Source organism: Neomonachus schauinslandi, chromosome 1 (assembly GCF_002201575.2).
Source record: "Neomonachus schauinslandi chromosome 1, ASM220157v2, whole genome shotgun sequence".
Taxonomy (NCBI): domain Eukaryota; kingdom Metazoa; phylum Chordata; class Mammalia; order Carnivora; family Phocidae; genus Neomonachus; species Neomonachus schauinslandi.
Window position 1 is genome coordinate 8,959,903 of NC_058403.1, and position 16,000 is coordinate 8,975,902.

Consider the following 16,000-nt stretch of genomic DNA (forward strand, 5'->3'; position numbering starts at 1 on the left):
TGGTGGGCATTCACTGAGCCCACGGGGAGCCAGGCTTGGTGCAGGGCAGTAAGAACTTCCCCTCAGGGCCATGGACGTGTCAGGCCCCACTACAGGGACTCACGATGGAGGACACTTTTTTTTTTTTTAATTTTTTTATTCTTATATTATCCCCATACATTGCATCATTAGTTTTAGATGTAGTGTTCCATGATTCATTCATTGTTTGTGCATAACACCCAGTGCTCCATGCAGAATGTGCCCTCCTCAATACCCATCACCAGGCTAACCCATCCTCCCACCCCCCTCCCCTCTAGAACCCTCAGTTTGTTTTTCAGAGTACGATGGAGGACACTTTACGCAGCCATTGTTTTTAGCTTGTCCACCTGACCAGTTCACGTACTCTTCACAGCAATCCTATGTCGTTTCCTCCATGGTACACTTGTGGAGACTGACATACAGCAACATGCAGGATTTTGCTCAAGGTCACCCAGTAAGGTGGCAGAGCCAGGACCTTTTAGTTTCTAGATGTTTGTGTTGAGAGCTTTCAAAGAGGACAGTGGGAAGAATAGTATTGCGGACACCCATGTATTCACCAAACTAGCCTCAACAATGACGAGTATTTTACTATCGTTTTGTGTTCACCTTCTGTTGATATTTCTCTGAACCGTGTTAATGTTACAAACTGGGTGACCGTTTATCCCTACTTCAATACCACATTCACCTTGAGGAGATTTGACCATCATTCTTTCATATCCATTGATACCAATCCACATTCACTTTTCCCCTTGTCTCAGCCTGTCTTATGGATGTATCCTAAGCGCCCGCTCCCATTTCACACTCACACCACAGAGGGTGTCTAGCCTTCATGGGCTGCCCATGTCATAGTAAAGGCTGGTAAAGTATGCTTGCCGGGGAAAACCAGCCCCATTCATGGGTTAATATATCATCTGTGGTGACTTTCAAGCTACAACAGCAGATTTGAGTAGGTCCTACAGAGACCATTGGCCTTGCAAAGGCAAAAATACTATTTGCCTCTTTCACTAATGTTTACCAAGCCCTGAGTTCAACTGTCCCTTTTGTTGATCTACCTTAGGGTTTGCTGTTAGTACTTAGTGTACTAAATGGTGATTTGGGGGCTGGTTGCCATAAAACCATCTGTACACATGGACATTTAGTTAGAATTGTTTATTTCTTCTGTGATGTCCACTCATTATTTTCATCAATTCCACTTTTTCTCCTCTTATAACACAGAAGAAATCACAAGAAACTTCACAGAATTAGTAGCCATTTCAATGTGACTACTCAGTAAGGATAGTAATTCTTTTGTTTTTGTGTTTTTGATAAGGATATTGTTGACAGTGTAACAGTTTTTTTGGTCAATCATGGTGGGATTTGAGATGGGAGCCATGAAGGTAACTGATAGAGCGGTCCCCATTGTTCAACTTTCTTCTCCATAACAAACTCCCCATGAGGCTCCTCAGCATCAGAGGGCAAAAGGGCCAAGTAGACAGGGGTCTCTGCTCCCTCTTCTGGGCTTTTAGGGGCTTTAGGTCCCGCCATGTCTGTTCTCACCCACCCAGGGCAGCAGGCGTTCAGGAGGAGCTTGTCACCTCTCCTCTGCTCACTTAGGTTCCTCGCATGGATTCTGGACAGGACTGTGACACCGATTTTTGTCACTCCATAGGCAGTATCAGGCCAGCCCTCCTTCCTGTGCACGCCTTTCTTTGTGTCTTCCATGAACTTGTTCATGAGCCCCACCAGCTCCTCCTCTGTGATGGCCTCGCTTCTAAACTTCTGCTGCAGTTCTGGGCTGCACTTTTTAAGGGCTACGAGGCTTATTATGCTAGACACATTCACCACTCTGCCTAAAATACAACATAGAGAGTCACGTAGAATGGCATGCCCGAGGACGATGCATACCAAAATCGCTGGTATTTTTCCCATTTGGGAGACAATGACCAGTCTGCTATGAGTGGCAATGAAGACTGCCTCTGCAAATGAAGGACATGATACAGTCTTGAACCTTGTTTTACTCATCATGTCTCAGAGGATGTCAGAGAAATGATCTAATGGGACTGAGCAGTGCCCAGATGCCCCATAAAGAAAAGAACGTGCTTTTTATGGGAACATGCTAAACAGAGTGACAGGAGACATTCAGTGTAGTCATGAGTAGAGAGCCACTTTTCCTCATTGGTCCCTTTGGGACCATCTGAAGATCTTGTGGTTACTTGGGCAGTGCTCTATGAATAGGTGTGTACTGAACAACAAAGAGCTGATCGCTTAACTGAGGGCCTTTTGAAGGTGAACAGACCGCATCAGGTTTGGTAGACTGCCACTGTGCTCTAGGTAGGTAAAAACAAGTCACCTCAGTGGGCTGAACCGCATGCGGGTTTTCTCCTTGGTGGCATTTTTATTGGCTCAGAAGGACTGACTAATGTCCTGGCAATATGGTCACGGAAAGGAGCCGTGGAAAACGGGATCTGTTAAATGGATGCTATTAAAAGAAACGAGGTCAGTGCTACAACATGGATGAACCCGGAGAGCGTTATTCAAAATTAAAAAAAGCCAGTCACAAAAGACCACTCATTATATGCTCCTCCATACGTGGGATGTCCAGAAGAGGAAATGAAGGGGGGAGTGTAGATTGGTGGGTGCTTGGGGCAGGGGGGGATGGGGGAACGGAGGGCTGATAGCTAAGGGCACGGGATCTCCCTGAGCTGATGACAGTGTGCTAATCTTGAAGCAGTGATGGTTCCACAACTCGGCCCATTTCCTAAAATCCATTGAGATGGGTGAAGTGTACAATACCGTGAATTGTGTCTCAATGAGCTGCTAAAAGTGTAAAGCACTGACATGGTTCTCACTACCTCTTTTTTGAAAATATAGTTAGTATTTATAGCAATGAACTTATATTGACATGTGTAATTGTTTACAGTTTTTATATTTAAAGGAGTATCTATTTTTTAATATCTTTTTCAAACCAAATGCATAGTATAATTTAAAGAGAAAATAGAAGAACAACAGTTTATCACTTTAGAGAATGTATCCTTTAAATTCAGGAATATGAATTTAGGGGAATGGGGAAGAAAAGCCATGGAATGTGGGAGGAGATGTACGTGGCCTAGATACTGACTGCCTGGTTAAAAAGGTGGTGGGCACCTGGTGGTTGTAGATGCTTAACTTTTTTGTGGCTCCATTATTTCAGTAAAACTCTTTTTTGAAGAAAGGATTAAAAGAGAAGAACCACTCTACTATGCCTCTGTCCTGTAGGTCACATTCTTTTTCGTTTTGTCCCTCCATGCCAAAAAACAGAGCAAACGCGGGCCTCCGGAATGTGTTCTGCACCCACAGAGAACCGGTGAAGTCATTCAAGATTGTTCTTTGTATCCTAGGTTGTGAAGTATGGGAGGGGAGGGACAGTATTTGCTTTTGGTTTTCCTAGCTAGGAGTTATCTCAGATAGTCTCCCCAAAGAGGACAAAGTCCTGGTAACAAGGGCACAGTGGCTGCCATCCCCCCAACTAATGGAAGAACTCTCCTATTTCAAAAGGCAAGAAAACCCTGCTTTCACACTGAGAAAGTCCATGCATTTCCATGTGCCTTTCCATGTCCATGAAGTCTAGTTTCCCTGAGGTAAGATGAATTGTTTGATTAGAGCTTGCCTTAGCAAATGCAGGACAGCACGCACTCCACATTCTGGTCCAAGGTCAACACACAGCAAGCACCAACACTGTTCAGTAAGTGAGAAAAAAACTCGGTCAGAAGCCAGTTTTGCCTTCTAAGGGAATACCTGTAGGATGTTTGGTGGTGGCACAGGGAACTCCATCCCACTCAGGTGTTGTGGTGAGTGAAGGAGTCGGTGACATTGAGAGCGACCCTTTGCGATGCCAGTGAAGCCAGTGTTAGAAGAAAGAGTAGAACTTTCCAGGTCAGAAGACAAATTGGGGGCAGAACAGAGAGTCCACTGTACCTGCATGCCCTCAATTCAAGCCAGACATCTTAATCTTTCTAAAAGCATCAGCTTATCTTAATGAGTGTAGTAAAAGGGTGGTGGTTCCCCGCATCACGTTCTTGTGGGGTAAGTATTACCACTAGTTGACAAGGAAGGAATTATGGCAGTTTGTTTAGTGCAGAGCATTGGACAAGGGGAAGGGGAGTTGATGGGACTGGGGTTTGGCAGGTCTGATGACAGAGATGCCTACAAGTGATGCTCAGGTCTTGGGCTTTGCTCCTGAAGGACTTTTGGGAATAAGTGAGTACTCAGAGAGTAGAGAGAATGCCTAGAGAGGAAAAGACAGAAGAAGCAGGGTCTCTTAGGAAGGTTGCATTGATCCAGAAATGACAGGCTAGTGTCTGTTTAGAGCTGGGATGGAGGAAAGGTGTGGGGACAAAATCCATAGGACAACTCTTAGGACCTGGTCCCTATAATCAGGAGATGGGCATGGTGACCTCATTGTTCTTTGTTGGTGGATGGTAGGGTCTGTGGCCAGGACGTGTGTGGGAAATGATAATTGTTTTGGAAATGTAGATGTTTTATTTTTTTTTTTAAAGATTTTATTTATTTATTTGACAGAGGGAGAGAGAGAACACAAGCAGGAGGAGTGGGAGGGAGAGGGAGAAGCAGGCTCCTTGCTGAGCAGAGAGTCTGATGTAGGGCTTGATCCCAGGACCCTGAGATCATGACCTGAGCCGAAGGCAGATGCTTAACCGCCTGAGCCACCCAGGCGCCCCTGGAAATGTAGGATGTTTTAAATGGGTGTATGGGTTGGGGGCTGGAGGAGTGGGAAGGCATTGTAAGGAAGAGAGGCGGGAAGAGACCTATATGTGTCTGGAGCTCTGGGAATGTTCTAGGCAGGTGACCGATGTTAGGTGGGTCTGAGAAGTCTGGAGAGTGAGGAGTCCACTGGTCTGAATAAAATCCCTGGGAGAAAGGGAGAGGGAGAAGAAAGGGTCCAGGAAGGAATCTTCAGGGTCCTGCACCTGTGAGTGGCATGGAGCGAGTAAAAGGCCTCTCTGAGGAGAGATTTGAAGGATAAGACCGAGGCAGTTGTGAAGGACCAGCGGGACAGAGGGCACTGCTGACCGCAGGGCGAGTGTGTGAGTCCTGAGGCAGAGGGGCATCTGTCCGGGAGGAGAGGGGCCAGGGATCTGTAGATGAGGTCAGAGAGGCAAGGGGCCAGATCCTGGCAGAACCACCACAGCTGGGGCCCCTGACCAGGCTCACCTTGGGGTTTCATTAGAGGCAGCAGTTCTGTGCACACATCTCGGGTACCAAAGAAGTTTGTTTTCATGGTCACTTCTGCTTGAATATGAAACGGTGTGGGATCACCAGCTGTTAGGGGAGGAGGAGAATATTTTAATAAATAGTAGCCATTTGAGAAAATCCCATGAAGTGACAGTAACATTCTTTTTTTTTTTTTTAAGATTTTATTTATTTATTTGACAGAGAGAGAGAGAGCGAGCGAGAGAGGGAACACAAGCAGGGGGAGTGGGAGAGGGAGAAGCAGGCTTCCCGCCGAGCAGGGAGCCCGATGCGGGGCTTGATCCCAGGACCCTGGGATCACGACCTGAGCCGAAGGCAGCCGCTCAACCAACTGAGCCACCCAGGCGCCCCGTGACAGTAACATTCTTTTTGGAGGTGCAATCTGGTGAACTCTCATTAATGTTTGGGTTAGTGAACCATATTTTCCCAACGTGATGTATCTGGTGTGTTAATGCTGTGTAGCTTGGTAAGTTGGCATCATTTGAGGAGGCTTGGGAAGTGTGCCTAGTGGGATTTCTGTGTATCTCTGATTGCAATTTTTGTTTATTACAAAATAGATTAAACATTCACCGAATGGCTCTGATCCAAACCGAATGAAACTTGCCAAACTCTCCGTCAGGTCCCTGAGATTAATCCATGGCAATGCCAAGATGCTCTGGCTTTAAGACTTGCAACCCCCAGAGGCCTCTTCTTTCTGTGTGCCCCCAGTCCAGCCTCTTTCCCTAGGGAGGCCCTTCTAGACCCCATAGGAGTTCTGGGTCCTCCGGGAGCCTTCAGGGACCATGCCCCACCCACCCTGGAAGGTCCCCTAAGGGAGGTCTCCAGCCCAACGTGTTCCCGTGTCCTTACCCTTGAATGCGATGCCCGCGTTGTTGACCAGCACGTCCAGTCCTCTGTACTCCTTGCGCAGGAAGTCGCGCAGGGCACAGATGCTCTGCAGGTCGTCGATGTCCAGCAGGTGGAAGCGGGGATTCAGGCCCTCGGCCTGGAGCTGCTGCACGGCTGCATGGCCCTGCGCCTCGTCCCGCGCCAGCCCTTGGCCTGGAGCTTTTTCACCACCACCTGTCCCCGCACTTCGTCCCGCGCCGTGAGCACCACGTCCCCGGAGAACTGCCAGCACAGGTCGCGCGCAATGGCGAAGCCGATGCCCTTGCTGGCCCCGGTCACCAGCGCCACACGGGGGGCCAATGACATGGCTGTGTGGAGAGCAAGCACTACCCTAGGTGGCGAGCAGATGGTGCTATGGGCCCCACGGAGGGCTGGTGGTGCAGAGGTCTAACAGTCAGAGATGCCAGCAGAACTGTGTTCTAAGATTCAGCACTGTGGCTCCTAGTGCCCAAGGCCCCGCCTCAGTCCCTCCATTGAAGGAGGGGCCAAATGTTCTAGCAATTTTCCTAATAACACTATACCAGGTCTGTCCCTCCAGCAGCTGCACCCTGAGCCCAACTGAGTCCCTACCCTCTTAGGGTCCCTCCTCTGAGGCAAACAATGGTTCGTGTTGGACTCAAATGCTCCCCAAAAGAAAGGTAGTTGGTGGTGGTTATAGGGGGCTAGAGATTCACAGAAGTTGACCTAAAATAATTTTGGGAAAAACTCAAAAGGAAAAAGGGGGTAGAGAGAATGTCTTGGGAACATGTCCTTCCACTGCAGAATGGGAATGGTTGGGTTCTTCCAAGGTGCAGTGAAATTTCTGGCATAGGAAAAGTGTTCTGAGGATACAGGTCCCCTTCCTTTCTTAGGAGAAACTCAAGGGGGAGAAATAGAGAATTCGGTCCTGTGATGAGACTTGGCTGTGGGCAGGGCTCTCCCTCAGTGTGATTCCAAGGGTCTCCGAGTGGGAGGGGATGTTTATGAAGACACGGTGGGCCAAGGTATTGATTGGAATGTTTGATTTAATGGTTTCATAATCCCGTTTGCCTAAAGTGCCTATTTTTTGGTTTAGGTTAAGGTCACAGTTAAAAAGTATTTTATATAATTAGGTGTTGTTTTAAAATATCAAGGAGAAAAGACCTATGTGATCACATCAGAGTATTTTTGCAAATTTACGGTAGGATCCACTGTGTTGTCCTAGACGTTGATATTCCTCATGTGTCAGTTCAGAAATGCAAAGTAAAAAATTAAACGCAAAATAACAGGGAGGACGTTTTCAGCCCTTTGAAGTGAAAAACTTTTAAAAGTTTTGCTTTCAGGGTCTCTCACCTTTCATTTGGGTGAGGCTGAAAACCCCCGGTGAAGAGTGAAAAATAATCAGTGTAGTAGAGGCACATTTCCAACATGCATGTTCCTGTGAAGCCAGGCATGTGGTGGACAGTCAGTCAGGCCCACAGGGAGCCAGGCTTGGACAGGGCAGTAAGAATCTTCTCGTCACACTGGTGTCTTGGGCCTCACTCCCGGGGACTCATCATCCATACCCATTCCATACTCAATTTTCTCCATGTCTCAGAGTGCCCAGGGATGTATCTAAGTTCCCACTGCCATTTCACACTTGGTAATTGTTTCTTTTTCCCAATGAGTTAGATATTCAGAGACCCCGGGGGATGTCTTCCCTTCATGGTGTTGTCCATGCCATGCTAGAGGCTGGTACAATGGGCTGCATGCCACATCCAACCATGCTTATTGGTTTGTGTATTTTCTGTGGTTTCTTTCATGCTACAACAGCAGATCTGAGGAGATGTGACAGGAGTGTGTGGCCTGCAAAGCTAAACATATTACTGTCTGCCTCTTTGTATGTTTGCTTACCCTTGAGCAAAACTCTAACTTCTCTTGATCTTATTAGGTGTAGTAGACTTCTTAGCTGGTTCAGCATATAAAGAGTCTGCATAAATAGGCATTTATAGAGGAGATTTATTCATCTCTGGGGTTATTTCATTTATTCTGTCCCTTATCCCTGAATTAGTAGCCTCCTCAAATTGAATACTCAACAGGGATAGTTTATACATTTTCTTGCTATGGAGAGGGATATGACTGACAGTGGAAGAGTCCTTTTGGTGAAAGGAGGGTTATCATAAAGGGATCCATGGATGGAGCTGTGAATTAAGCTCACCATTGTTCAACTTTCTTCTCCATAACAAACCCCCCATGAGGTCCGTCAGCATCAGAGGGCAAAAGGGCCAAGTAGACAGGGGTCTCTGCTCCCTCTTCTGGGCTTTTAGGGGCTTTAGGTCCCGCCATGTCTGTTCTCACCCACCCAGGGCAGCAGGCGTTCAGGAGGATCTTGTCACCTCTCCTCTGCTCACTCAGGTTCCTCGCATGGATTCTGGACAGGACTGTGACACCGATTTTTGTCACTCCATAGGCAGTATCAGGCCAGCCCTCCTTCCTGTGCACGCCTTTCTTTGTGTCTTCCACGAACTTGTTCATGAGCCCCACCAGCTCCTCCTCTGTGATGGCCTCGCTTCTAAACTTCTGCTGCAGTTCTGGGCTGCACTTTTTAAGGGCTTTCAGACTCACCACGCTAGACACATTCACCACTCTGCCTAAAATACAACACAAAATGTTATGTAGAAAGGCACAAGAACGATAAATACCAATTTCGCTAAGATTTTGTATGAGAAAATTTCCACTTGAGACTTTATTAATTTGCTGTAAGTGTTAATGAAGACTGCCTGTATGAGTGAAGACTATGACATGGTCTTGAAACTTGTTATACCCATAATGTCTCTGATGATGTGTGAGAAATGCTCTAAAGGGGAGGGCACTGAGCAGATGTTCCACAGGAAAATGGAAACGCTGTATAGAAGAACACGATAAGGAGAAGGTAAGGAGACACTGCATTCAAGAGTGGATTACCTCTTTCTCCCTAAGGCCACCTTTGGGACCACCTGAGGATCTTATGGTCACTTGGGGATGGTCTACAAACAGGTCTGTACTGACCAATAAAGAGCTGACTGGTGTAAGGAGGGCTGGTTTGGAAGCCTGGCACTCTGTTTGAGGATGGTAAAAACAAATTAGTAGAGTGGCCTGACCTGCATGGTGATTTGTCTATGATAGGGTTTTTATGAACTCGGGAGTATGTCATGGCCTGAGAATACGGTCATGGAGAGAGGCAGTCGGAAACTGGGGGATTGAAGGACGTCCATACAGGGCATGGCCCTATGGAAGTCACTGTGGCAATTTAGGGGGCAGATTAAAGTCAGACATGTCAATGCCCCTCAGAAGAACCCCTTCCAGGACTGGAATGGGAGTGAAATCAGCAAGTGGATATCCTGGTGTGCTTGTATGAAGTGGCCATCTGGTCCCTGAGGTGAGTGGAAATGGAGAGTTACAGCTGGGGTAATTGTTGACATAGACTCTTCCACCCTGTGAGGCAAAAAAAAAAATGCTAAGCACTATTCCATTTCTCAGCAAAAGAGACAAAGACTGGAGATGGTTATGGGAGAGACTGCCTAAGGAGAAGGCCCTGCACAAGGCTGGTAAGTTGGGTTGAAGGTAGTAGCTTGGCAAGTTCCAAATGGGTCCAGACAAATTAAGACACTATTTCTGGACCAAGCTTCGGGAAAATGCAGAAGACGATGGCAATGTTCACACAGTATAGCAGGATGAGGACAGAAGACGCTGCAACAGTCTGGACTGAGGAGTTGCATTTGTGCAGGCCAAGCAACACATTTTCATCTGCAGAGAAGTGGTTCCACAGAGAACTGAACAGGCATCTGAATCCTTGGTTGTCTCAAACACGAGACAAAGGTATTTGGGGCTTAGACACATTCATGAGCATGTATTCACACCCAACATAGGGGAGTGGGTGCCAAGGGACATTCCCCACTGGACAGATTCTTCTGCTTCGCTGGGGATTCTGGGGAGAGGGCATGGGGGAGGACGCTGACTTAACCTTACAGTCCTTCCCTACATCATCTCAACTTCCTTTTCTTCCTACTCTTACCGTGATCCCAGGACCAGGATGCAACTACGGAAATGGGAAGCAGGGATAATCTGTAATCACGAAACACTGTAACTGTAGCTTTAAATCTTTACGTCAGAATTCCTAAGGGCATAATGGAGTGGATTGTGCCTTCCCCCAGCTGGGAAAACTCGAGGGACAGTGAACATAGCTGTATTGTGCAGTGGTTGAGATAGCCACTCCTTCTAGACAGATGCGGCCCTGTCCTGTAGGAGTGGGAGTGGACTAGAAGGAAGGCACTCACTTGACTAGTATCACTGCAGTGAATCAGGACCAGCACAGAGGTTGAAACTGATGTTCCTTTGAAAGGTCAAAGCAGATAACAAGGAGGAGGAGGGAGGCGTGAGGAGGAGGAATGAGGGTAAGGGCATGAACAGTGGGTTATGCAACAAGAGGCATCCAATATTACAGCCCGGGGTGGGGGGGGTCATACAGGTGCCCCGTCCACATGGCGACGTACCACTGGCCTGTGGCCATCGGCAGCTCTGACCACATGTGAGTGCGCAGGCCTCTTGCTGGCCATGGGGAGAGGTCTGCACCCAGGCTAGACAGGGCCTAGGAGGGCATCCTGAGGAGAAGGAGAGGCAGGAAGAGAACTATGTGTGTCTGGAGCTCTGGGAATGTTCTAGGCAGGTGATTGATATTAGGGGGGCCTGAGAAATTTGGAGAGTGAGGAGTCCACTGGTCTGAATAAAATCCGTGGGAGAGAGGGAGAAGAAGGGTCCAGGAAGGAATCTTCAGGGTCCTGCACCTGTGAGTGGCATGGAGCGAGTAAAAGGCCTCTCTGAGGAGAGATTTGAAGGATAAGACCGAGGCAGTTGTGAAGGACCAGCGGGACAGAGGGCACTGCTGACCGCAGGGCGAGTGTGTGAGTCCTGAGGCAGAGGGGCATCTGTCCGGGAGGAGAGGGGCCAGGGATCTGTAGATGAGGTCAGAGAGGCAAGGGGCCAGATCCTGGCAGAACCACCACAGCTGGGGCCCCTGACCAGGCTCACCTTGGGGTTTCATTAGAGGCAGCAGTTCTGTGCACACATCTCGGGTACCAAAGAAGTTTGTTTTCATGGTCACTTCTGCTTGAATATGAAACGGTGTGGGATCATCAGCTTCCCAGGGAGAAAGAGAGTAGCGTTAATAGTAGCCTTGTGGGAAAATTCCACAGAAAGATATATGTTAAAAAAGTGCATGTGAAGTCTGGTGAATTTTGTGTAAAACTGGCTTCTAGTTTACAGTCTTGTGACACTGACAATTTTCTCATTTGATAATGCTGTAGTGGTATAAGATGGCACCATTGGGGGAGGCTGGGTGAAGGGGTGGTGCACACATGGGATTTCTTGTTAACCAATTTGTGCAGTTTTCTTTTTATTTCAAAATGCAGTAAAAATAACCCAACTGCCTTAAAATCCAATGAGAGAAACTCTCTGACAATCTGGAAAAAATCCCCAGGAATCGGAGGAAGCACAAAGGTCACTCTGGCTGATAAGCGCTACAATTTCTGTTGGGCTCTGCCTGAGCCCCACCCCTGTCCTTCCATCCCTCCTGCCCTAAGGAGCCATTTTGGATGCCACGCGTCAGGAGCTGGACCGCATGGATTCCCCAACAGATGGAGCCCACCCTGGCTGGAGGAGCTCCGGGGGTCCACCTCCCCTTCTAGCTCCCATCCCCTTACTCTTGAAAGCAATGCCCGCGTTGTTGACCAGCACGTCCAGTCCCCCGTACTCCTTGCGCAGGAAGTCGCGCAGGGCGCGGATGCTCTGCAGGTCGTTGATGTCCAGCAGGTGGAAGCGGGGACTCAGGCCCTCGGCCTGGAGCTGCTGCACGGCTGCGCGGCCCCGCGCCTCGTCCCGCGCCGTGAGCACCACGTCCCCGGAGAACTGGCGGCACAGGTCGCGCGCGATGGCGAAGCCGATGCCCTTGTTGGCCCCGGTCACCAGCGCCACTCGGGTGGCTGATGACATGGCTGTGTGCGGGACGCCCGAAGTACTGGCCTGGAGAGCCGACCAGTACAGTTTGCTCAGCGCGGTGCCTCCGAGTTTAAAGGCAGGGTTTAGCGCGCCTGCGCGAGGCCAAAGGTTGCTAGGGGCACCCGGGCATGACTCGCCCCCCTTAGGGCGTGGCTTCTCGGGAACCTCAAAGGGGTGGTGGAGAAGGGGAGGGGCGACTAGTTTGGTCGCAAAACCCGCGGGTTTTGCGAGGACTGCCCCGCCCTGAAGTGGAGGTAATTGTTCCGATTGGCCATGTCCTCACTATATCTACACTGAACCTTTATTCTTTTTTCTCCGCGAGTTTTTGCTTGTATTCTCCCAACTATTAAACTATTTGCGTGTGCACTTGAAGAAATAGCGTATTTGTCTAGACTTTTTTTTTCTTCCCCTGGTGTTTAAAAAAATCTCTTGAACTGAAGTCTTTGGAACTATAGTTGTGGAATAAGCTAGGAGTAACACGGCAAGAGATCATGGGTGTGTTGTTTTCTTAAGTATGTGAAAGCAAATCTACTAATCCTTGGCTGTTTTTTTACATAATAGTGGGGAGCATTCACTGATATGTCACAGGATTACCTTCTTAGGTGTTTGCAGGGTCATCAGGTTACTTATATCCAGGTCCTGCGGTGTACTGGTGGGAGGGGGGTTTTGAAGCCCTTTCTCAAAATAACTCGTCAGGGTCCATCTTATTTTACCCACTTTAAAGTGAGGAAATGGATCCTTAGAAATTTCGTAAATTAGTTCAGTGTTAGGAAATGATTCTTCTTCCTCTTATTTCCTATTTACAACAGAGGAATAGGGGACTAATTTTTTATTATGTTATGTTAATCCCCATACATTACATCATTAGTTTCTGATGTAGTGATCCATGATTCATTGTCTGTGCATAACACCCAGTGCTCCATGCAGAACGTGCCCTCCTCAATACCCACCACCAGGCTAACCCATCCCCCCACCCCCCTCCCCTCTAGAACCCCCAGTTTGTTTCTCAGAGTCCATAGTCTCTCGTGGTTCGTCTCCCCCTCCGATTTCAGGAATAGGGGACTATAAAATCAAATCTCATTTGTGTACTGTCCTCATAGGGGAGCCACAGCCACTAGTGGTTATTTAAATGTAAATTTAATAGAAATAATACAATTTAAAATTCAGTCTTTAGTTGCATTAGTTATATTTCAAGCACTCAGTAGTCACATGTGTTAGTGGACACTGTACTGGACAGTGCAGATGTATAGTATTTCTGTCACAATAGAAAGTTACAAGCAATGCTTTAGATAGATTCCAATTATGTTGCAATTTCAAAGTGGGTTTCCAAGCAGTTGCAAAAAACAAAACTAACAATCTGGGAAAGACCTTTGCTTTCTTTGACCTAAATTTTTATTGAGATAATTGCAGATTCACATGTAGTAGTAAAACAAAAACAAAAACAAAACAACACAAAACAAACCAGAGATTCCTTATACTTTACCCCGTTTTCCTCTAGGGTAATATTTTGCAACACTATAGTATAATATCATAATGAAGATATTGACATCAAAACAATCCACCAATCATATTCAGATTTCCTCAGTTTTACTAGTACTTATTATTGTTTATATTGGGATTTATACAATTTTATCACATATAGGTCTGTCTGTCCACCACTACAGTCATCAGCGCAAGGACCCCCAGTGTTGCTTTTTTATAGCTGAACATATCTCTTTTGCCGCCCCCCCCGCCCATTCCATTGCCTGGGAACCAGTAATCTGTTCCTCATTTTAAAAATTGTTTTAAAAATGTTACATAGATGGAGTTGTGCAGTGTAACCTTTGTGGATTTTTTTTTCCCCCACTCAAGATATAACTAAGATCTTTGTTTTGGATTTTCCTCTTTTATCCAAGTGTATACTTGGTCTGTCATTTGCTGGCCTCTCTCCACACCACTCGCTACTTTCTTCTATAGCTGGGTGAGCCAATGTTATTAAATTCATTAAGAGAGCCATTCACAGATAGCATATGGTGTGCAGGAAATTTTGGGCATGGTGAGGGCCTGCTGTTTCAAAAGGCAAATTCTAAAATGGCCATGAATTATATTTTCTGCCTGATTTGTTTATCCTTTTAGTACTGATCCCAACATAAGACTTGACAGGTCAATGAGGCAGGACACTCAAGAAAATACAATACATAAAATATCACAGGGAAATAAGAATTTAGCATATGATGAAAGTGGTATTAACAATTATGGAGATAAGAAGGAATTATTCCAAAAATGGTACTGAGGAAAGGAAAGGAAATTGCATAATGTCATCAGTTAATATCTAAAAAGAGAAAAAAGTGCTTTCTCACTTTTAAATTTACAGTTTTATAAATGCAACCATAAAACAAGTATAAGAAAGTATAACTAAAATTTGTGGGAAAAGGACTTTGTAGGCATAAGGACAGCGAAGAATCACAAAGGAAAGGATAGATTTGAGTATGGGAAGTGTTTCGAAACTTTTTTTGAAAAGCATGCTAATTTAAAGCCAGTGAATTAAGCTCTATTTGGATGATTTTAAATTTTTTTTCTCCTGTCAAATTTGGGTCTTGACCCTGGCTGTGTGTTTGTGAAGCCCCTATGACTTTCCATACATAGCACCTTGTCTGACTTCTGAACAACTTGAGAAATGAAACAAAAGAGTAAAGATGGAGGCCCCAGATCTCTGTTAGTACTAGCTAGCTTGGAAGATATTGCTTAGTTGTGAGTTAACTCTGAGATCATCTTGGCTGCTAGATGGAGAAAGAAAGTTTATCACATCTTTTACCTTGTGGAATAAACTCACATCTTTACTATCCACTGGTTCAAAGCAGTCATTTTATTTGCCTGAGAGTACCCAGTTCTATGGTGTCTGTTAACATAAAAGATGTGGGAAAAACAGTACTGTTAAATGACAAGTTATTAAGCTCTCAGGGTCTTCCCTTGCCCATGATTATTTACACTTATAGAGCTCCACTTGGCACCGGCTTTTCTTCTTACAAATTTTGCTTGTTTAGGATGTTCAATAAGCCTTCTTAAAAGGGTGGAGCATGGATTTTGATTCCCAGAATCAAATTGTGGCTGAGATGCTTAGTAGATAGGCAACTCCAAGCAATTTACTTAATTTTGTCAAAGATAAACAACACTGGATACTGTTTAATGTGGTAAGGAGAGATTTTAATCAGTAATATACTACTGAAATAGGAAAGTGGGTCCAGCATGAACTGCACTCAAACTTGGATTTGTACAGAGGTGGCTGATAGTTTTAAAGGGAGAATGAGGGAGTAGGGAGGGGGAATGGAGAGGCTTGAATAGAGTCGGGGAAATGAAAAATTATAAAGAGTGGGTCAGTGTAAATGTCATTAGGCCAGCTGTGTGGGTTACACAGAGACTGAGAGACAGAGGCCCTATCTTTTCTGATGATTATATTTCAAAGGAATGGCTTTCAAATCCTTGAGAAAGACACTACTGAGTTGTAGGAAATAGATATATACCTCAGTTGGACAGAGGAAGGACTCACACATTATAAACCCTTTTTAGTAAATGCTCTAACAAAAGGTGGTGAAGGGCTTATTATCAGTTGTTGGCTAAAACAAATAGTAAATTCTTTTTGGCAGCCTTGAGTGTGTTACAGAGGGCTAGGGTCATCTTAGGGACGCAGCTTTGAGCTATCAGAAACTATGTTAGTGTTTGCTTTTTAAAAAATATAATTTTAATGTGTATGTGTGGGAGGGGGGATGAAATCAGTGTATTGAGTATGTAGATTTTATAGGCCAAGACTGAGGTCTAGTTCAGAGGAAGGCTCAGAAGAGCCTGGCTAGAGTTTGCTCAAGGAGAGACTCTTTGCCAATTCCCATCTAGAAAATGGGAGTATGCATTATTTTCCTCCCTC

General features: G+C 46.2%; 2 protein-coding genes across 2 annotated transcripts; both read right to left on the reverse strand.

Annotated features, from left to right (window-relative positions):
• Positions 1-1,334: 1,334 nt before the first annotated feature.
• On the reverse strand, positions 1,335-6,463 carry LOC110570075 (carbonyl reductase [NADPH] 1-like). The gene is made up of 4 exons (XM_044913449.1): positions 6,319-6,463; positions 6,094-6,262; positions 5,206-5,313; positions 1,335-1,847 (listed from the first exon to the last, which is right to left on the reverse strand). Exons 1-4 carry the CDS (start codon positions 6,436-6,438, stop codon positions 1,363-1,365), a joined length of 882 nt encoding a protein of 293 aa, XP_044769384.1. The 5' UTR covers positions 6,439-6,463; the 3' UTR covers positions 1,335-1,362.
• Positions 6,464-8,070: 1,607 nt separating this feature from the next.
• On the reverse strand, positions 8,071-12,245 carry LOC110570003 (carbonyl reductase [NADPH] 1). The gene is made up of 3 exons (XM_021677973.2): positions 11,808-12,245; positions 11,137-11,244; positions 8,071-8,720 (listed from the first exon to the last, which is right to left on the reverse strand). Exons 1-3 carry the CDS (start codon positions 12,094-12,096, stop codon positions 8,284-8,286), a joined length of 834 nt encoding a protein of 277 aa, XP_021533648.1. The 5' UTR covers positions 12,097-12,245; the 3' UTR covers positions 8,071-8,283.
• Between the last annotated feature and the right edge of the window lie 3,755 nt (positions 12,246-16,000).

Coding starts and splice junctions, on each gene's coding strand:
- LOC110570075 (XM_044913449.1), bottom strand. CDS start 6,438: ATGTCATTGGCCCCCCGTGTGGCGCTGGTGACCGGGGCCAGCAAGGGC. Junction 5,314..6,093: donor CGCGGGCATCGCATTCAAGG/GTAAGGACACGG, acceptor CTCCCCTAACAG/CTGGTGATCCCACACCGTTT. Junction 1,848..5,205: donor GCCTCTAATGAAACCCCAAG/GTGAGCCTGGTC, acceptor GTTGTATTTTAG/GCAGAGTGGTGAATGTGTCT.
- LOC110570003 (XM_021677973.2), bottom strand. CDS start 12,096: ATGTCATCAGCCACCCGAGTGGCGCTGGTGACCGGGGCCAACAAGGGC. Junction 11,245..11,807: donor CGCGGGCATTGCTTTCAAGA/GTAAGGGGATGG, acceptor CTCCCTGGGAAG/CTGATGATCCCACACCGTTT. Junction 8,721..11,136: donor GCCTCTAATGAAACCCCAAG/GTGAGCCTGGTC, acceptor GTTGTATTTTAG/GCAGAGTGGTGAATGTGTCT.